The 21,816-nt window shown below is 40.6% G+C and overlaps 3 protein-coding genes across 17 annotated transcripts in view; 1 reads left to right on the top strand and 2 right to left on the bottom strand.

The window, feature by feature from the left end:
- Positions 1 to 6,943, bottom strand: part of CERS3 (ceramide synthase 3) — a 54,790-nt gene extending 47,847 nt beyond the window's left edge. The window contains exons 1-3 of one of the 3 annotated variants that reach the window (XM_083849749.1): positions 3,497 to 3,587; positions 2,699 to 2,784; positions 187 to 245 (exon numbers count right to left, since the gene is read on the bottom strand). The gene's annotated coding sequence lies outside the window, so the exon portion shown is untranslated. Of the gene's footprint in view, positions 1 to 186; positions 246 to 2,698; positions 2,785 to 3,496; positions 3,588 to 5,883; positions 6,434 to 6,776 lie in introns of those variants that run through there. The other 2 variants (XM_083849752.1, XM_083849750.1) reach the window with 2 other exon arrangements.
- Positions 6,567 to 18,285, bottom strand: LINS1 (lines homolog 1). 3 transcript variants are annotated; one of them, XM_083849741.1, is made up of 8 exons: positions 18,069 to 18,285; positions 14,479 to 15,019; positions 14,293 to 14,382; positions 13,384 to 13,525; positions 12,526 to 13,116; positions 11,711 to 11,737; positions 9,095 to 9,275; positions 6,567 to 7,873 (listed from the first exon to the last, which is right to left on the bottom strand). In XM_083849741.1, exons 2-8 carry the CDS (start codon positions 14,881 to 14,883, stop codon positions 6,973 to 6,975), a joined length of 2,337 nt encoding a protein of 778 aa, XP_083705867.1. In that variant the 5' UTR covers positions 14,884 to 15,019; positions 18,069 to 18,285; the 3' UTR covers positions 6,567 to 6,972. The 3 variants fall into 3 exon arrangements, with proteins under 3 accessions (XP_083705867.1, XP_083705868.1, XP_083705869.1); XM_083849742.1 differs by lacking the exon at positions 11,711 to 11,737; XM_083849743.1 differs by lacking the exons at positions 6,567 to 7,873; positions 9,095 to 9,275 and adding an exon at positions 9,296 to 11,606.
- A 596-nt stretch (positions 18,286 to 18,881) lies between these two features.
- Positions 18,882 to 21,816, top strand: part of ASB7 (ankyrin repeat and SOCS box containing 7) — a 58,561-nt gene continuing 55,626 nt past the window's right edge. For 6 of the 11 annotated variants that reach the window (XM_083849754.1, XM_083849767.1, XM_083849757.1 and 3 more), the window contains exon 1: positions 19,993 to 20,130. The gene's annotated coding sequence lies outside the window, so the exon portion shown is untranslated. Of the gene's footprint in view, positions 19,021 to 19,964; positions 20,131 to 21,816 lie in introns of those variants that run through there. The other 5 variants (XM_083849755.1, XM_083849766.1, XM_083849764.1 and 2 more) reach the window with 3 other exon arrangements.

Below are 21,816 nucleotides of genomic sequence, written 5' to 3'. Positions count from 1 at the left end.
TGCTGCAAATAATACAATGAGAAAAAGTATTTTTACATACTTTTTGAGGAACTTTTTTTTTTTTTTTTTTTTTTTTTTTTTTAAGGTAGCACTCATCTGCTACATAGAAATCTACTGCAAGATTAAAGATACTGCATGTTAAGTAACAGGCTAACCATACCTTCTGGATCAAAGCTGCCCACTGACCTTTCAATTACTGTTGCACTTTCACAGGACTGTTAATTCGGGTATCTTTAATTTGAATGCTGCAAAAACAAAAGAAAGCCAGATAACAACAACAAAAAAACTTAGTTTGTATTCTTGAGGGGAAAAAAAAAACACAAACAACTAAGTAGCTACTCCTTACTTGCAGTGTAAGGCTTATATTTAATTGTCATATGATTGAATAACTAGATGGAGCATGTATTTGACCCAAATAATTATTTCATGTGTCAGTGGAAAGAGTAAATTATGTAAAGATTTCAGTGGAAAAAAATAAAACAAGAGAAAAAAATTACTAAATCCACTTCTTTGGGTTCCCTGTGATTTAATATATGCATGTGAGTTTTCACCGGAGCTTCTAAGCAGTTACATAAATAAAAAAATCTAGTATTCATTAACTTTCTCAGTAGAGAAAGCCATCTCAGCAAATCCTTGAGATGGTATTAAAACTTAAACTTATAGAATCAGAGCTGTAGCACATGATAGCACCTGCTGGCAGGGAGGGGGGTAAGGGGAAATTGTTTTCTTTTATAGAAAAAAAGTAAAAAATCATCTGCAGAACCTACAGATAAATGTTCCAAGCATATTAGTACCAAGTCATTTTTGTTAACCGATCATCTCAATGTGGTCGATCAAATCTCAGTCTCAAGCACATGCAAAGAAAATGTACGAAGGTAGTTATATACTGTCGCGTGGTACTCAAAGCTAGCTCTAAGATTACCAAGAGCTTATCACCTGAGATTTAGATTTAAACTGACGCAATCCACAACTATTTCATCTAATAATAATTTGGATTCTGAATTCTCTTTTCATGACCATGGAAACCCATCTGCTTGTTGTTTTGCACACTTTTAAGATGAAGGTAAAGATCTTGATATTCTCATCCTTTCTGCTTGTTATCAACAAGTATCTGGAAATCACTTCAAGTCACAGAAACACATTCAAGGATCATAACTCAATCCTGCAATCAGTAGCTTAAAAACTAAGCTCCTCTTCTTCACACGGGTTCATATTTTCTCCCAATATATCAATCTTCTCCTACAGAAAGGAGATGAAGTAATCCATTTAGGACCTCTTGAAATGTTTTCTGCTTAAGACCTTTCTTACCGGAAGGTATGACCTGAGTCATAATCCATACAGAGTTTCAAGTTAGGAAAGGTTCATTTCTGACTAATTAATTAATAGTATCATCATAATTGAAGACTAGATATCTGACTGCAAATAGAGCAAGTGTCAAGATTATAAATACTTACTGTACACAACTGTCATCGCAGGACTAAATCAGGAATACACACATTTGAATAAACCAGCCAAAATCCCCAAAATGTTTAATTTTAAAAAAAAATACTGCTTCAGAACTTGATTCCTGTGAGCTTCATTAAGAATTAGAATATTTGTGAGTCTGTGACTTAATAAGGAGAGTGAGGCTCCAGGAAGTGATACCAGCATTACCTGGATACTGCTTTCTAAACAATTTCTTTCACACATTTAACAATTGAGGGATATAAATACCACAATTATGCTCCATCTTTCAAGTTGTTACAACTTCTGGGCTGTATTTCATTTAGATGCTGAACACACAGCATATTGATAAGCCTCCAGGAGCACAGTTAAGAATCCTCCCATATCCAGAGGCACAGAGCTGTACGTATGATTTAGCAAAGCATTTGCTTGCAGTCTGGACAATTTCCCTTATGTAAATCGTAGTTTGTTTTGCTTGCAAATAATCCTTGGTGAGATTGTTTTATCCTTTCTCAGCGATTTAACATCACTTTGCCCCTATTTGTCAAATTCACTCTTCTATATCCAGAAACAATGCAAATTCTTATCTAACCGCATATCTATATACGGTATTTTCACTAAGTATGCTCTAGAACATTTGAAAAAATATAAAAATGTAACTTCAGTTGCTTACATTTATAGTAAGAAGTGTGTTAAAACTTACATCTGCTACTCAAAATCTTAACAAAAAGAACTGTAGCAAAGGTTTGACTTCTATAGTACACACTTTCCTCTCCAAATAGAGCACTACTAATTTCTCAAATAATACTCACTTGTGCTATTACTGTCTTAAGATGCCAGAAACGAAGACACAATATACTCTGGCTGTAACAGTATGGATTTAAGGATCAGTCCAACCAATTCATTCAGGGAAGAGTTTTTAATTAATTTCCAACAGTCTAAATAATATAGGATTAAAATAGAGAAACCTTGTTGATCCACGGACCTGGAAGCACTGGTTTAACGACTGTATGAAAATAAACCTCAGCAATTTGTAACACTTGCACATAAGACAACACTGCAAATGTTGTTTGATTACATTAATAGAAGACTTAGAGCATCAATCCTTATCTATCCACAGAGAAAACAAGTACAAAATACAAGCATATGCTTGGTGCAAAAGAAAGGCAATCCCTTTGATGTCTCACAGTCAGTAGGATATCCCTCCTCTGCATCTGCTCATGACTGAGAATTACAGAAAACACTGGTATCATACCGGCTGATGTTTTTAGCTTAGGTGAAGAAACACTCCTTTAACGGGACCAATGTTCTGCTGAAGATGACCAAGTACTAGATTCTTCCCTGAAGAGATTTAAAAAAAACATTAAGAGTTTTACATTTTCTGCATAATTGGTCTCTACCTAACTGTGAATATTGAACGAAGCGCACCAGATTGTCATTTGATGACGAGTCTGCAAAATAGCTTCATAATCGTGCCCACTGGTTTCTATGCAGTTATTACTTCCTTCAAAGTAGCCATGGACATTTGGAAGCTCTTTGAAGCTCCACAGAAAATCTTTCAGGTTTCAACTCTCTCTAGCCTCAGAATAAGATGAGGCAGATTCTTGGACAAAACTCCTGACACAGTTTCGGGATATGCAAAATTTTCCCTTCCACCTTTTAAGGAGGCCAGTATTCAGCAGCACAGTCACCTTTCAGGTTGTGTATGCTACTTTTTTTCAAGTCTCCCAGCTGGAAGGCCACTGCTGACTGACAAAAAATATGTTTTGCCACACACAGGCAAGCAGGAACCAGGAATGACTAAGGATACTGTAACTGTCCACAAAAGCTTTCTACCACAGAATATAACCTTATATTCCTTTCTTGCTGTATGTAAAACAGAGTCAGCTTGTCTACTGAAGAGCATTTCCAACAGTAATCAGCAATAAAGTCCATTACACAGCATTTAAAAAGACAATGACTTGGAAAAGCTTAAATCCCTGAGCTGTTACCCAGACAAGGCCAGGTCCATGCCTGCTGTTGAGCTAGTTAGTGACAGTAAAGGGCTGCTTACGATCCACTGACACACACAGTTGGCTTCTAACAGGACTTCAGAGTGAGCCAGGCAGCCTGAGACTTGTATGAAGCACAACGAGAATCTACAAATTCATTTGGACAATTCTTTCAGTAAAAACAACAACAAAAAACTGTAATGATCATAGTACTTTCACTCTTCCTGATACTAACCAGCTATGATTAATACCTGGTACTGGCTTCAGACACCATCCTAGACTGAGTCTGGAAGAAGTACAAACACTTTATCGTGCAGTGATAAACTAGGGAAAAACCATGGCTCCTTATTCCCAGCTTTACAGGAGTATTGTAAATATAGAAATTCTCAAGGTTGGTTTTTGTTCCTGTATTGCAGGATTAAAGCATGTATTACAAGTGTTAACACTAGAGGGTACAGCAATCATAAATATTGGAGGAAAACCAGTCCACAGAACCACAAGCAAGGAACCACCTGGATTTAGCTGTGATTGCAACCAAGATCCACAAATATCCAAGTTTAAGACTATTCTTTAAAAAAAAAAAAAAAGTACATCCTGTAAGCAAATGCTAGTGCTGTTTACTTCATTAAAGCATAATTTATTCTATTGATGTGGGAGGAAAACTCAAAACATAAATGGAGACTGTGGACATTTCTCAGGTTAAGTCCTCAGACAGACAACCATCTCCAGATGGGTCATCTGATCTGTTCTGTGTCCAATAATAGCAGAAAGTTGTTAGGTATTAACAGCCAAATGTAAGGCATTTTATCCTCCTAATAACAGTATAACTGACCTAGTTCAGAAGTTCTAATTTAACATTGGTAATAGGTTCTGTAGCTGAGTTAATTTGCTCTAGCCTAAAATCTTTAGATAGTAAAGACTCAAAGAAAAAAAAAAAAAGAAACCAAACCGAAACCAAACCCCACATACTCAAATGATTGAAATACAAGCTCATTTATAAAGGTATCGTCTTTGTACTAGACTTTCTCAAATAGCCACAGAACTACCAACTGCCTGCACTGTTCACACTCATTTTGTGTGGAATAACCAAAAAAAAAAAAGTTAACCGTCATCAGTTTTACTTCATCTCATGACCTACAGTTCGTTAATGGTAAAATATCAAGGTAAAAAGTATAAAACATTGAGGTAGCTAGTTGGCAGATACAAACCAGATTTACCCATTGTACCATTAAAACATTCTGTGAATTAAAACAATGGCTTTCTGAGAAGGAAAACATGTGGGAATGATCATCAGTAATAACCAACTGGGCACACAATAAACTTCATGCCTGTAAGAATTAAACGCAGTTTTATTGCAACCCAACACTGCTGTATTCAAAAATCAAAAATTATAGATCCTACACTTCTTGCTAAATTCAACCCTCTGTGCTAAACTTTTACTTTAAAATAGTTTTTTTAAGTTATAGTAATCACTGACAAAAATGGTGAAAATGAGCACATAGAAAAACAGAAAGTGTCTCCCCATGCTACCTTTCCCACCCAGTTTATCTTATCAGTGTGTGAGAAATACAGTTGTAACTTAGATATTTCCAACTTGCAAAGTAGCTCAGTGAAACAATGAGGTTACTCAGGCAAAATCAACTAGTCAGCAAAGCCCAGATTAGAAAAGAAGAGGGGATAGTGGAAAGGATTTCACTGAAACTAAAGTACCTACATTTAAAATTGTGATCTTGAGAAACTCTTGCTCAACTCTCTTGCCAAAGGCACTTCCCTTGTTTGAACAGAAATGTTCCCAAGCTGTCTAGAGCTGCATCTTTGGACATGCCCAGAGGCTTTTTAGTCCTGACAGAAATAAGCAACTTGGTATCTAGAGCATAACCAAGTTCAGACAGTAAAAAGAAACTAAGCATTCCTCTGCCCCAAACAACTCAGAGGTTAGTTTTAACTAAAGTGACTATAAGCATGAATGGACATTTTTTCCTACTCATTGATATTCTTATCCAGTCCTATGCATAAAATCATTTGCACAAAGAAACCAAAGCACAACGTAGGCACAGAACACTGTCTACAGTGTCTACACACCAACACCATTTATTCTTTCCTATATAACTTCAAGGGATTACAGCTGTCATCCCAAAAGACTAAGACTAAGGTTCAAACCTTCTTGTCTAAGAACCCATACCATTCAGTACCTCTGAAGAGCACTGTAATTTCCAGGTAAGTTATCCTATAAACTTCACCCAGTCTTCTCCTCCTCCCAACACTTTGTTGATTCACTAGCTGAGAGCTCAACTCTAATCTAGAAGAAGGCCAAAGAGATTTGGGGGAATCAGGGTCCCCTGTTCCAGTCTGGTTGTTTTAACTCAGTATCTATATTATTTTACACTAAACAGCTATTTTAAGGGGAAGAGACAACTTACCTGGTTCTCAACCACAATAGAGCACTTACCTTCAAGAGAAGATCCTAAGAGGAAAACCGTTTCTTTCAGTTCTGATGAGGTCTGAGATTTTATAGTACTTTCTGTCATCGGTATTTTCCCATTGCCTAACCCTTATAAGAGCATTACAAGCTGCACGTTAGGTGTACCAACATTAGGTGGCTTCCTGTTAAGTGCACACACTGGTTTGGAGATCCTGTTCTGAACTAACTTTCCCTAGGCAGAGTCTTAGACACTTACTTTTCAGGTTATTCAAATTAGAGCTAATAACAGATGCAACTATAAAAGTTTACATTCAACATCCACCTTGCTGCATTGCAGATATTTAATTTCTAGTTCTCTACTTTGTAAATATATTCTATACTTAGATAAAATGTGTAATGGAAGTAAGGATTTCTTTTGGAATTTCAACAATGCAACTTCTGCATTATCTAAGTTTGATTTTTAAATGTAATGCTCCACTAAAATGTTCCATAAATAGGCAACATACCATGAAATATTCAGAAAAACTAAATGCAACTTTTAGTGAGATAGTAACGCTACTGATTAGATCAGGCAAACAGTAAATCCTAGACATTACTTGAGCACTTCAACCAAGAAAAGAGAGGCATGGATTATTGGGATTGTGCTATTACCCCTGCATGTCCATTTAGAGCAGAGCACTGATTCAGAACACACAGTATAAACTCTAAAATTGTCCCCAGCTACAATATTTTATTTATCTCAATCTCTAAGCAGTTAAGTGTTGCATTAATACTTCATCGGAGTCTGTGAATCATTAGAATGACATTAAGTATAATTGACAATACTTTAAATATTGTTGATATGCTTTCAGATTAGTCGTTTATTATCAAACTATGGATAGCTAGCAATTAATCTTTATATACACTACAGACATACATACCATGAATATGCCTGGGACCCTAAGGTAATGAATGGATCACATCACTGAGCAGATTTTTTAAGGTGTCAACCAAAAACATGTTTATCCTGTTTCAGTTTAAATACACTGACAGGTGCAAAAGGCGTGAGCTTTAGAAGTCGTTCATCTCATGGAAACATTCTCTAGTGTACTAGTTAGAAATCACCAGATCTTTGACTTATGGTGCGTTTATGCTCTTACTGATCTTCTCAACGTGACTCAGGAGTCTCAACAACGCAGACGGATTATATGGGAAAAGATTTCTTCTCTGCAATCTAGAAATAGCGTTTTGCAGTTCTTCCAAACACTTGGTTGATTTATAAAGCATTATTTTTAGGGGAACGATGTTATCTGAGGGCACTATACAAGCCAAACTGGATGAGGTATTACAACCCTTTTGTTTCAGAGGCAACACTTGAGACTTGAGTTTATTCTGTTTATCGTCTGTGTAGCTGCAAACAGTTTCTCTTATCATTGTCTCATGCTCATTATTTAAAGGCATCTGCTTTGTGTTTACCAAACACTCTTTTCCAACTGATTCTAATTCAGAATCTTCTGAGCTGTCATAATTAACAAGGCTTTGAAGAGAACCCAGCGGAGACTTACTATCGTTGCATAGCAATGACTTAGACTGGTTAGACTCTGCAACTTCATTATCACCTTGCTCTGTGGTAAACACTAAGCAGTTGTGAGAAGAAGTCAAAGGTATCAGAGTCTGTGGTTCTGGTTCACAAGGAGCATTTTGCAAATTCACATCGCTCATGCAGCTTTGTTTTTCTTGATGTGGAGGCTTGATAGAAGAGACTGGTTGAGAAGTGCCATGCTTGGTATCAAAATAGTTACAGACATTTACAAACTGATGCCAGTCTTCTCTAAGAAGTTTTAAGTACCTTACCAAGTACTCCAGAAAGCAAGTTTCTGATGAAATCAAAAAATCTAGCAGCACTGTGGAATCAAATGCAATTTTTTCTAGAAAAAATAAAAATATACAGTGAGGATTATAGCCACTTGCATGCGTAAGGAAGTTCCAGCTTTCCTCCTCTTTTTGGCTTAAGTTATCAGCAGCATCACGCCGTAACCTGAAAAGTAGTTTGTGAAATGGATTAAATTCAATGTAAGTTTACAGTTAAGAACAGGTATGTGCAGAAAATTGTGTTCTTGATTTTTTTTTTATGTTCTCTGACACAGATACTAAATGCACATACATTAGATCCTGTTGCAATTAAAATGTTTCATAGTGATAGATTTCCAGGTAAACATTTTATATAAATGGAATTGTCTAAAAAATAAAATAAAATATGAGCAGAAAAGCACCTACTGGAATCCCAACAAGGTAATTTGTTTTGTTAGTGAGCTTTCTACGCAAGACAGGACTGAAATTTTTTCCCATCTACAGTATGTAATACTTTGAAATCCAATAACCCAGCAGACTCAGATTTTGTCAAGAAATAAACACTAGGAAAAACAAAGTTTTGCTACTAGAGGATGAACACAGGCAGGTGGGAGATCAGACAGTTTAGGAAGCCAAAGCACTTTCAGAAGGCTTTCTTAAACTGTACTTCTCCTTAGGATGCATTCTGGAAGAAACAAGGTTACTTTTAATACATGAACTCTTATTTTAATATTTTTGTAAACCTGAACACAGCCTGCATTGGGAAAAGGTGGGCTTTTATTTAAGTGCCTAAAAAGAACTCTATGTATATATGATACTACTCCCAATATCTTCACATTAGAAGCTTGAAAGACATTTTATAAATTAGGATAATATCTCGCATAGTTAACAACAATAAAGTAGTGAATGTCCAGGACAAATTTATAAAGAACATTTCTGATATTAGTATGTTTCTGATATTAGTAGTTGTAGCATTTACCAAATAGCTAGAATTAACATGGGTCCAAACATGAGAGCACTACCTTGCCAGACGTCCCCAAATTCTTGAAGCTTAATTACAATATCACGTTCTTCACAAACTCAGTGTTGAAAGAAAAGTCTTGCCTTTTATCTACATCTAACCACTATTTAGATTGTGAAGTCAATTATTCTCAATTACAGTTCTAAGCGCTAAAGTATTTAATAGGAATTAGTTGCACAACTCCCTCACTTCAAGCCAAAAGACACTTAATTAAATTATCCAAAAAGTTAACAGCTCTTACACCATACATTGGTACATAGTCCTGAGTTTACTATTAAAAATATTTCTCCTTTATACAAAACTAATCAATGGAAATGTTATGTGTATTATAATAACCACATTAAATCATTATTATTCATATTTCTGATAAATAAAATACATACTAACCTATCAAATTTTAAGTAACTGAGTAATAAAGCTTTAGCAGCTTCCCACATATCATCATCTTGCTCTATGAAAACCAAGGAGAGCCATTCACAGTGATGTACAACTGGGTGGGATTGTGGGGAACACTTCATATGACTCCTCCAGAATGTCAACAGTTGGGACATGGAACTCTGAAAGACTTCTGGAAAACAATATTAAAAACATGATATTTATCTACTCTGTTACTAAACAACACACATATTTTTTGAAATTAACAGTACAAAACACTGAATGCATTTACCATTTCTAAGCTCAACTGATTTAACACAGTATGAAATTTTATAGATTAGTTCTTGCTTCATGGTACTAAATACATCTAGAAACATTTTTCAGAAAACCACAAGCACTTTTCTAACCTTAAATTCTTTTAATCTAAAACCACCAATGTTCAGATGCCAATGTTAACAGCTATAAGTAACCTGCAGAAAATGAATTTACTCATTACGTACAAGACTCTTCCTCATTCCCCCTGCGCAAGTCAGATAAAACTTAAGGACATGACTCACTCATAAAACAACATCCTTCTAGGGGACCTATAAACTCTTGCATATAACAAGGTGAATCCTCTTACACCTGAGCTTGCAGACTAATGAACAGAATTCACTTCCACAGATTTGCATGTATCACAAAGCCTACAAAAATTCTGATATACCTGTACAGCTCCAGGAGTATACCACAAACTAAAGAAAGGTGAATTGTAATCAAGTCAATTCCACAGATGGAACAATCCAGTATGAGCACTTTCTTCCCTCATCAAAAAACAATGCAGTTTTAATGTTTTAATAGGGCTGAAACTAAAACCCACACTGCGTGAAAGTTCCACCGTGTAGAAATTTGCTGCAGTGATTTACAGCTGATGAGAATAAATTATCTCTACAATAAAGCAAAGCAATACGCTTATAGTACCACTACAGTCAAAACAATTTTTTATAAAATAAATTCTTCATGGGTGAGGCACATTTTCAAGTACATATGGACTTGGGATAAAGGTACATTCATGAGATGGTACTTCCAGCAAGGATTTTACGCTAAATTCACCGAACTTTCTAAACGAATGTAAGCAGTGTTTTTCCTGCAAGTCTTCATTTTTCCCTTCCTTCTGCACTCCTGAATGGGAAAATCACCTCGAAATTAAAGCCATTTTAGCGCAGTAGCTTACTCATAAAAATACCTTTCTATTCCTATGACTGAGACAGACTCCCTCTGCCTTAGGAGAAGAAACCTCTTCAATGCTAACAACGAACTATAAAAAGATTCCTTATGTCTGAACTTAGGTACCAGTTTTTCATGTAATGCAGCATATTCAACACTTAGAAAACCAAAGAAAAGCAACACATCTTTACCCCAAAGGTATTCCTTAAGTAAGAACTCTAATGCTACTGGACGTACAGCATGGCTTGAAGAGCACAGTTGCATCATTTATGTAAACAGTGATTACTGCTCTTGGAAGATTTCCTGCAACATGGGAATCAATTTTACTTACAAAACCATCATTATATGTTTTTCCTTAATATTTGACTTTAAGATTTGCTTTTCCTCTTTGAAAAAAAATTAAGAACAGCAAATTATCTTGGTTTTTAATAGTTACTATTCAGACTGAAATTCTTCCGTATAAATCAAAGCTATCTGGAAATTACTCTCAAAATTGACATGAATTAAAGTCAAGCCACTGTAATTCATATTAATAATAAAAAAAAAAAGATAGGATCAACCAGCTTCCCGGAAGGGAAGTTAGCATATTAAAGCACTTTGGTGCTTGTTTTAACCACTTCATTTAACATCGCTCAAATAGAAGCACCGTTCCTTTCAACTTGAAATTCCTCATGACAGCTGTGGTATTTGAATCTAATTAAACAACTCATTTTTGTAGCATGAATCTGGAAAAGAAACATTTTTTTCTTTGAGACGGAATTATCCACAGAGACATCTAAAACAGATTTAGCCTACATTTATTCTATCCCCTTGTTCTTAGACAGTCTCAGAACTTTTTCTGGAGGTGGACTTTAAGTAAGATATTCTCTGCAAATACTTCAAAATCCTAACAGTACAAGTGGCATCACAAACATGACATCTCCCAAAAATATGGAAAAAGTGCCAGAAGCTCTCTTGCAAAATTCTGCAGCTCTTTTGCACAGATGTATTAGGACTTTTTATATTTCTACACTCTGTAGCAAACAAAATAAAATAACATTTATATCTCCAACTGTTAAAGTGCCTCAATAAATGCAAAATGATGTAAAAAAATTTATTCTTCTATAAATAGACTAAATAGTTTTGAATTTTGCCACGTCAACAGTTGACTGACAATAAGGAACACCCATTCTCACTTGAATTTGGCTAAAAACAGTTTCAGAACGACCTGTCCATTTTTGCTGTGAAGTCTGTACTCCAGGGACAGCAAGCTTCTTTGATCACAGGATTTGCACATCCACGTTCGCACAGCTTAGCATCACAAGATGTGCACCATGTGCCTCTGAGAGGTAAAAAGGCGAGTGGGAAGATTGGATTCCAAGAGCGTCTCACAGGCAAGAAGTCTCACCCCACCACTCCCTTAGAGCATACAAAGCGACTACTCACCGGTGAGATGCAGCACCGCGTCCTCTCCTGTCAGGAACGCAAATTACACAGCATTCCTCCGCCATCCCACTGTCTGCCTTGTGGCGTAGCCCTAGCGCAAGAGACTGATCTGCTCTTCTACTAATCTAATTCATCTATTCAGTGGAACAAACACACTCAAGCTGAGCAGGTATGAAAAGTATGCCTAGCACCTACTAATTCAAAGGACTAGACCTGTAAGTCAGAGTGAAAAATACCGCCACCACATGCTGCCAGCTCCCATAATTTCCCTATCTTCTACTTTACAGCTGCATTATTTTTACTTTTGCTACCACCGCTGTTTTCTGCCCCATTACATTACTCGTCTGACAGCAATGCCAGTAGCTTCAACCAAGGTAAGTGCAGGTGTAGCTCCATGTTAGAAATCAGGAGAGAGTTGCCTGTCCTTCCTTTCAGTTCTCCATCCCGTACAGAGTAGATGCTAGCGCTATGGGCTCTCTTCTCTTCCACCTGGAGAAGAGCCTGGTGTTCTCAAGCTGGCTCAACTATTTCAAATAGTAATGTACGTTCTTAACAGAAAAAGCTTTCAAGCCCAAATACAGCTGTTGCAACCCACCCATATTCCAGGGCTAAGGATAGGATAAAACATAAGGAGACAACTAACTTAGGCAGAATGCAGCGACAGTTCTGGCAGGTTTTCTGTATATTTTTTTCCTTCCTCCCTTCTACCACTACTCATTCGGATGAATTTATTTACAGCCTTAATGAGCTGTGACTTCATATTTAAAAGCTTTAAAACTACTGCTGCTTAATGAACAAAACCAAGAGATTGTTACCTTTGACTTCAGCTTCCGTAGCAGAGTTCTGAAACTTGAACTCCAATGTTTTAAGCACAACCAGACTTATGGCTCTGAGAACAGTTTGGTCAGAACCACTTTGGGTGTTATCTCCAGGCAGAGCTTCACTACTTCCAAAGTAGCTGGCCTTTTCACCGAGTGGGATTTGATTAAGCCAAGTCAAATTCACAACTTGCAGAACAGCATTACTCAGAGCAAGCATGTCCTCATAGAAATATGGGTTTTGTAAGACCCGTGATCCACTTACAGTATCTTCTCCAGGTTTACAAAGGACACATTTTTTAAGGAGCATAATGAACTTCTTCTTGATGAAATAGTGAGCTGATGAGCTAATGATGTTCAGGACATAAGAAACTTTCAGAAACAATACTCTCTGGCATTTCAGTGGTAGCTCCAATTCAATTCTGGAAGCCAGAAGTGCTTCAAGCAGATCTGTAAAACTTATCAAATTATTTGCAGCTTCAGAATAAGGTGAAGTATAGAGATGACTGTCAAAATGATGGAGCAGAATGGAATTATAAAATCCTTCAAGTACATCATCAAGAGGAGACAACAACTTCTTCAAAATACCTATAGCAACAAGAAGAATGTTAGAGTTGGTGTTCCAGGATAACAGTCAGCTAACTCATCAGATAAACAGAAAACAAGTGATTGGAACTACTCTCAGTTTTTAAGCATGTTAAAACCACTACATTTTTAATTGCACTTTCTCCCCCTCTTTGCAGCAAAGAAAAATAGGTGTTGTACAGACAAGCTGCTCCAGATGAGATTACAAGTAATATTCCTCCCCCTAGTGGGCACTCGTGTATTGATACTATCATGAAATTGCTACAGTACCTGCTTTGGGTACAGTTTCATCTTTCAGTATGTCTTTGATAATAGCTGTAAGAGTCCACAGACATTCTGCTACCTGGGTACACATAGGGAATTCCAAGAGAGTCTTCAAACTATGGGTGAGCCAGGTGACATTCAACGCGTTCTGTGGAAACGAGATAAAAAAGCTTGTATGCTCTACAGTTACTATACAAATTAAATTAAAACATTATACAATGATTCAAAATTGTAATTAAATGTAATTAATAAGACGCAAACTAAGACGTAGAAAAATCACAGGTAAAAACAATACATCCATCTAGTGCCTTTTACGTATGTAGACCTGTATTTATAAATATGAAGTCACGCATGCAATAGCAATTAGCTCTATTTTCATGAAAGGGAAAACCAAACCTCAATGTTATGTAACCCGCCCCAAATCAGATAATACTGTAGACAGACCATATCTGAATTCATAATTCCCAGTCTCAGTGAACTCTGCAAGATACTACAGATGGGTTTCTGAGAGAAATATATGTTCAGGTATGATACTATGGAGGCTATAATATTTACTCATCAAATACACAGTAGGAAAAAAAAATCATTGAAATATTAAACAAGAAAATACAAAAATGTATTTGATTAACTTTCAGTAGGTCATTACTTATCTTAACCTACTGCATCACACAACAAACCTCAACTAACTGTAAACGTATTGATAGTGTAGTTTATTGTTTTTTGGAAATACCTGCATTGCAAGCTTAAAGAGAGTACTTCTTGTGACTGAGACATATTTTATGCTAAAATAGTTTCATGAAATTCCAGATTTTTGTGTCTTCCGGGAATCAGTTAGCTCTAGAGTAAATGGAACAACTTGAGGGGATGTGTTCACAAAGTTATTTTTTAAGCTGTGAGAAGTTATATGATACTCACCTCTTCCTTCAGCTGGAAATACACAAGAGATGCTAAACTTTTTGAAGCCGTGTGAGATAATAGCTGATCACAACTACTGAGCAGACAAATCTGCAGATGTAAAAAAAACAAACAAAAAACAGTATCTAAGTAATATTCCTTTTCCCCCCTTTTGCAAAAATCTTTCAAAAGTTTATAGAAGCTTACCAATTTTGAACTGATTTTTGGCTCCTTCAGAAGAAGGACGAGGATTTCACAGTACTTCTGTCTTGTACTGAATTCAGTTTCCTGGGACTCTGCTTTATCAACCAGCATTTTGATCAAGGTTAACTGAAGCAGCATCACTTCTCGTGGACAGGATGAGAAGTTCATGTTTGCTAAGTCATGCGATACGTCATCTGCTGTAGGGCCAACAGTGTCTGACATAGCATCCTGATGGCTCCTAATACCACCCTCAGTAAATGGTAGATGCATTCGATCACACGATTCATCTCCTTCTGGTGACTGCTCAATACACAGAGTAAGAAAAGAGGCATAATAACAGTTTTCCTTTGCTAATGGAATGCCTGCCAGTACGTCCTTATACATCTGCTGTAGCAAAGACATCTTCATTATGAGAACATACAGTATTTTGGGGAACGTCGTACGTCTTCACTGATTATTTCTCGTCACTGCAAATCAGCTTTGAAGTTATTTTTATCCAGGAAGAGAACCTGACACGCTATTAGGTGCTCCTCTTCTGAGTTACCTAGAAATAAAGATTTTACTATTACTGAACTTAATAGGTAGCCATAAAGAAACTTACGAAAGATATGTGAACTTCACTCAAATCTTTCTACCTTTACATTGCTAGATCTACCAAAACCTCACTTGCTTTGTGACAGATTGCTCCAAGAACAGGCATGAAGTTTCAGCTGAGATTTTTCACCTGAACTGGCAATGTTTATTTCTCCACTAAGGCTGGACAGGACAATGTCTATCAAAAAATACGTAAACCAAAGCACTAGTCTTCTATTCTGTTGCACATAGGCTCAAGGTAAGTAGTGTGAATATACAACAGGGGAGAACCAGGCTCCTAATTTTGTAAGGAGGACCAAAGAATACATTTACCTCTAGATGTGCAGAATTCTTATTCTGAGCACATAAATCTTGTAAACCAAAACAGGTTTTAGATAATGCAAAGGATCGACCAAAGAGGTTGATCCTTTGACTGGAAGACTGGTCTCAAGCGCGCAGTGATTGAAAAGTTCAAAACAAAAAATTACTTAAAGTGTAAAAGGCCTCGGGAGCCAATAAACATATTTAACCAAACTCAGAAAAGATTTTTAAAAAAATCTTTATCACAAAGTCAATGGAACGTTTCTTTCAATCACTACACTGGAACATTCAGTACAGCTTTAAAAGAAAGGCTATTAGGAATTCAAATCCCTCTTCAAAGCGTGCGCAGCTAAGCATCCGCCAATTTCTAGTCATTATGGAAGCAGCTAGGCAGGTATCAGATCTCCCCAGAAAACAAAACGCATATACTTAAGAACACCAGGCTTTCTTTTTCATTTATATTGAGAGTTATATTAGTCTGTATCAGTTTTAACATGTTATCTAACCAGAGCCCCTTTAATAAAAGAAACTCATTACCTTTTATCTACTGTGAATTTAGGAGAGGGATTTATTTTCTTTATTGGAATTTGCTTTTGGGAGTTCCTCTCTAAATCTGGCACAGTCAGCCAGGTAGGCTGCTGAAAGCCACCTGTCTCTAGCTGGCTTTTACTTGAATGTTATGCTTCCCGTTTCTCACCAATGGAAAAAAACAGCTCAGCCTCTTAACTGATAAAGACTGGAAAGATCTCCTCATCTATGTTTTCAATTATACCACCGATTATCATCACACCAAAAATAAGTTAGTGTTTTTTAGGAGAATATTAGAAAACATTGAAACTACAAAATTCAGTATTCTAAGGGTGATTATTTTTCTAAGTTCTAATCTTTGTAGGTTTTTAGAATCACTAAACATTGACAATTACACCTTGGTTCGTACAAAGTGACTCTGATCTTTTTTTTTTTTAAAACTACAGCTGAAGTACGCATTGAGGAAATGACTTCCCAAAGCTACAAAGTAGTGGTGGTAGATGAGGACTGGGTAGATCCAGTCTGCTAACTACTGCCACAGTTGGCAGTATTTCCCTTCCTATAGGTTAAAAAGAACCTAAAATTTGAAAATAACCAGACGCCTGCATTGCAGGGAGTCATCTGCAGTTCCCTCTGGTGGGGTATTTTGGAAGAGATATTCAGCAACGGCTGTCCGGACAGCTCCAAAGTGTCCCTCAGCTAATCCACAGCAGACCTAAGAACCCTTTCCCCATCCTTTCCCATATTCCACATTTTAGATTTTAAGAGCAGACCTCACACTTCATGCAAACTCCTTCATCTGCAGAATCTACTTGGAATTCTACTCAAGATAGAAATTTATGGCGTGAAACCTCATAAATTTTCTTCAGAAACCACTCTGAATATTTTATATAGCCATTGTTCCTATCTTTGAGTTTTATTTCTTCCTAAACGAACATCTAATAAAGTAAAATCATCTCAACACATTTACTTCTGTGTCCAAAATCAACCTGAATTATCATCCTTCATGGTAAATGAACAGATCTCTCGTGCACAAATTCGTAAAATACTGCAAGGCTGTTAAAGGCGAGAGAGACTTAGAACTTTGCTAGGACGTGCTCTGTGAAATTTTACCTTCGCCACATGATATTGGCTGTGTTTTCATTGATCCTACCATAACACTCATTAATACGAATACCATTAATTTGCAGAGCACTTTACAAAAACATCTAAAGTATGCCTCACTCACACAACACAACGCTTCACTCACAGAAGCCATTAAAAGAAATGCTATGCGAGGGGGGTTATTTTGCAGAAATTTACTTTAAAGAGGGAGAAAAAGTCAGGCAGTGACTAGATTTGGTTCTGACATAGTAAGAAAGCACGGTGGAGAGCTCAGCGCTGAAAAGCAAAGAACTATTGTAGCTATAAAAAAAAAAAAAAAAGACAAATTTCAACCCTTACTTGTATTATTTATCCCTGTTATTTAGACGGCATCTGAAAACCAATTGAGACGCGGCCCCACAGTGCCAGTCTCTTGCATAAACATTAGGAAATGGTTCTAAAGACCTCACGTATAGACAAATCAGGCAAAACACAGGAAAACTACAGAGAAAAAAACCACTTTGCTATCTATTATATTCACGACCACTTCAGCTAGGCTTTGAAATCATAAACAAAGTCATGCGGAGCTGCAAGCACAGGAATGCCAGAAGCAGCTTGATGGAAAACGCATTGAAGCACCAGAGATGAAAGCCCCGACGGCAGCTGAAGCCTGCAAGGTTTAAGGCCCTTCAAAACCCAAACGAGCAAAGTTTAAGTGGTTGCAAACGCTGCCAGCGTGCCCTAAAACAGAGTTATAAAATATGCATGTTTCTCCAGGGAGGGATACCTGATTTAGCACACAACCATAGAAAATATTGATCTGGCCGGACTACTCAATGCGTCACGTTTTACCTGTTTGGTGTTTTTTAACGGACAAGCAGCTGGCGATGCCACACGATTACTGAGGGGCTGAGGGAAAGGCACGGTTAGAGACAACCCTTGTCAAATCCTGTGGTAATCCTCACCTGATAAATACGCTATGCATACATACATATACCTGTTATGTGTATATATATATACGTATACATGTTATATAGGCTATACGTTAATTGTGTAAGTATCAACTGGGAAGAAGGAAACCCAACTACCTTCCTAAAATTACACCAAATCAGCAAAAATAAAACGACAGGCGACGGCTCTGAATCCAACGGCTGAACCCTACAACAGAAAAAAACACTCTGAGCACCACGTGCCTCACTCTGCAGCCTCACCTCCCCTGAAACAACCTCCGTCCTAACGCAGGAACGCCACAACCCCCTCTAAATAATTTAATTTCCTCACAGAGGCCGCCAACAGCCGCTGCCCCCCCCCCCGCCTCAGCCTGCCTCAGCCTGCCTCAGCCTCCCTCAGCCTCCCTCAGCCTCCGGCCCCCCCCAGCCCCTCACGCAAGCCCCGCCCACCGCGCAAGCCCCGCCCCCTCGCTCCTTCCCCCCCCCCCCCCCCCCCGGAAGCCCTCGGCCCCGCTTAGTCACCCCCGAGCCGCCCCGCACGCGGGGGTTCCCGCCCCGCCCCGCTGCTACGCAACCGTTGCCAGGCAACCGTCGCGACTCACCCGCCCACCCCCCCTCCCCTTCGTACGGGTCGCGGGAAGGCCCAAACCTCCTCTCCCAAAACGCCCGAACGTCCACGGCCGCCCACCTCCTCCCTCCCCTCCCCGTGTCGCAAAGCCCTCCCGCCTCCCCCCCCTCCCACGGGCGCCTTTACGGCAAGGGGGGCGGAGCCGAGAAGAGGAGGGAGGGGGGGAAGGGGGCGGAGCCGCCGTCAGCCGGGCAGCCAATCAAACGCGGCGGCCGGGGGCGGGCCCAGCGCGGCGCCTCCCGATTGGCGGAGCCGGGGGTCAGTCCCAGCCCGCTGACCCCGGCGCGCAGTGGCCCCGCTCCGCTCGGCCCCCGCCCGCGGCCGGCCCCGGCCCCGCCGCCGCCTCCCCCGGCCCCCTCCCGGCCCCCCCCCGCCCCGCAGCTCCCCCCCCCCTCCCCTCCTCCCCTCAGGGCCGCCGCCTCACGGAGCTCGCCGGGTGCCCGCCTCGGCGGCGGCAGGCAGGTAACGGCCGCGGGCGGCGGCGTCCCGGCCGCCCCCTTCTTCCCCCCCCTTCCCCCCCCCCCGCCTCGTTCCGGGCCTTTTCTCCCTCCCCCGGGGCCCTCCCGGGCCGTGTGGGGGCGCCGACACCTCCGGGGGGGGGGGGGGAGGTGGGGCCTGCTCCGCTCCGCTGCACCCCGGGGGTGCTGGGCAGCGCCGGCGGGGCCCTGTGGCCGTGGGGGGGGGCAGGCTGCAGGGCACCCCCCTTCCCCCCCCTTCCCGGGTACCCCCTTCCCGGACCCCCCCCCTCCCCAGGGACACCCCGTCCCGGACCCTCTCCCGACCCGGATTCCCCCCTTCCTGGGACCACCCCCCTTTCCTGAGGACTTCCCCGTTTCTAGGGATCCCCCCCCTCCGGGACCCCCCCCCCTTCCCGGAGGATCCCCCCCTTGAACGCTCAGCCGTCCCGGATCCCCCCCTCTCGAGGACCCCCCTTCCCGGATCCCTCACCCCCCAAAATACCCCCTTTCCCCGGGTCCCCCCCCGCCTTTCCCGGGTCCTCCCCTTTCCAGGGACCCCTCCCTTCTTTAGCACCCCACTTTCCAGGGACTCCCCCTCCCCAAGCATCCCCCCTTCCCGGGGACCCCTCTTCCCAACAGTCCTTCCCCAGATCCCTCCCTTCCCAAACACCCCCTTCCCAGACACCCCCCCCCCAGACACCCCCTGGACTCTCCCCACCAGCATCTTCCTGCCCCAGACCGTGCCGGGCACTTGGGGTCCCGCAGCCCCCCCCGGTGCCCCCACACAGCCCCTTCCTTCTCCCCAAGCTGCAGTCCCGACCCCGGTAACGCACCCGTTCCTTCCTAATCCTCGCAGGCTCTTCCTGGTTCAACCCGGCGTCGCCTCGGTCTCGGTCTCTCTCCTGTCATTGCCTGGCTCAGGTCGACTTTTATTCACTTCTTTTTTAGGTTTAAGCTGCCTTAAAGGAGAGTTAAGAATCGTGACTCCAAAGAGCAAAATAAGACAGACGGGAGAAAACGGCGCTCAGAAAAATCCCCGGAAAGGTGATCATTCATGTAGACTTGTCAGAATCGTCCGAGACGCACGGTTTGCCTGGGTTTGGGGCCTCTCGTTGTAAGTGTTTTTCCACAGATTTGAATAGGTAGCATTAAATGTCTTTGTTCTCTCAAAACCTGCTTGCTGTTGAGCTTCAGAAGTTTGAAAGCTCCGAGGCCCGTTTGAAGCACTCTTCCTCTTTTCTTTTTGTAACAGTTTGTCATTTTCTAAATTTAACCTGCAAACGATATTTTGATCTTGAGTTGCTGCTGAACGTTTTTTTGGGTCTCTTCATCTCAGGAGCGTCATTTTAAACGGCTTCGCTCTGGGTAGCGAAAAGGGTCGGTTCTTTCGGTCTGTTCACCAACTTCCACGGCTTGTTTCTGCTCCGATTCTAAAATCGTTACTGGAGCAGGTCATGGTAACTGCATTTTGTTGGTTCAGTTGTACCGAACTTTTGCGTAGGTCAGGTTTGGTTTTATTTTTTTTTTTTTGTATTTTAACTGAGTTGCAAAAATCGCCACGCGTTTAATTGGATGGTGTTTGTTTACGAGTACCTTGTGGGCTGAGATCACCGGAGAAGATAATGCTGTTAGATGCTTAAGGAGAAAAAAAAAATGAAAGGAGTCATCAAAAACTGAGCCCTGCTGGTAAGAGGAGGATGGTTTGGGATCAGAGCGAGAACACTTCCTAGGGAGAAGTGCTTGTTTTACATGGCAAGAAGATAAAGAGATGGGCTCTAGAAAGAGCATTGGGGGCGGGTAGATGATGGCAGTCAGCCTTTTTCTGTGTCCTGCTGTTACTGTGCTCCAAATAATGGCGTTTCTGCCTGTTCTTTTAATGCCAAGTCTGTATTGACTCCGTTCTAATCCGTTTCAAAAGTAGATGAGGTTGTGTTATTTTGGCAAACATCCTCAGTGTGGTCCCACCGGTCTTTGTCGTGTTGTCAGAGATGTCGTTGACTGCACCAGAATGTTTTTGCATTGTCAGCAATAAATTATTTCTCGGCATTAGTTGCAGGGGAAAAAGCAGTACCTGTGGCTTTGGTCAGGGGCAGATCTGTATTCTGATGTGTGTGTCCTCATCGCAGGTTGAGAGGAAGCTGTCGCGCAGATTAAATAGAAAATTCCTCAGTACCCCGAGTTCTGAGATGTTTATTGAAGGTAGTAAAGAAATTATCTGTTATTTTGATAGAATGCTGCAAAGTCACGGACGTGTTACTGGAACACGCGGACGTGCCCGGTGTGATGGCGGGAGGGGCTTTTATGCTAATTGGTAGGACAGATGTGCATTAATACGAACTTTGTGGTGCAGTTACGGCACAACAGCTTTGTAAAGTTGGATTGTTCTAACAACCTCTTTGTGGCCCATCCCGTGGGCCTAACGTGGGCCTTGCGTTAGTGTAGCTTCTCCAGCAGAAAGTCTTGGTGCTGATAAGCCGTGAGATCTTTGGGGAATGCGTCTGTGATTTTTGCGAAGCTCCTTCCTAACGTGGAGTGCCAATGCAGTGAAGTGTGATCCAGCTGTAGAGGCTGGAACTGGATTCCCAGGAATCGGGGAATTAGCTTCTGGCAGAAATTTACACGTGGTCAAAAGATACAGAGATAAATGGCGTGCTGAAGTTCTCCTCTCGAGCCCTGGAAGGAATGCAGCGCGTTGCAAGTATAGCTGTCCCCTTAGATACACACGTCAGTGTGTTGGTTTGTTGTGTGTTTGGATTATCTTCAGGCTATATACCCGCTTTGGATTTGGTTTTCCTTATTG

This window comes from Anser anser (assembly GCF_964211835.1).
Source record: "Anser anser genome assembly, chromosome: 10".
In the NCBI taxonomy this organism is placed as follows: Eukaryota; Metazoa; Chordata; class Aves; order Anseriformes; family Anatidae; genus Anser; species Anser anser.
Note: the sequence above shows the minus strand (reverse complement) of the source record. Positions and strands in the feature narration are given on the sequence as shown.

Excerpts from the sequence above, each read along its gene's own strand:
- LINS1 (XM_083849741.1), bottom strand. The coding sequence starts at position 14,883 with ATGAAGATGTCTTTGCTACAGCAGATGTATAAGGACGTACTGGCAGGC. Across the intron at positions 13,526-14,292 it reads ATTTCCAGCTGAAGGAAGAG|AACGCGTTGAATGTCACCTG; the intron begins GTGAGTATCATA and ends TCGTTTCCACAG. Across the intron at positions 9,276-11,710 it reads CGCGGTGCTGCATCTCACCG|AAGTCTTTCAGAGTTCCATG; the intron begins GTGAGTAGTCGC and ends ATTGTTTTCCAG.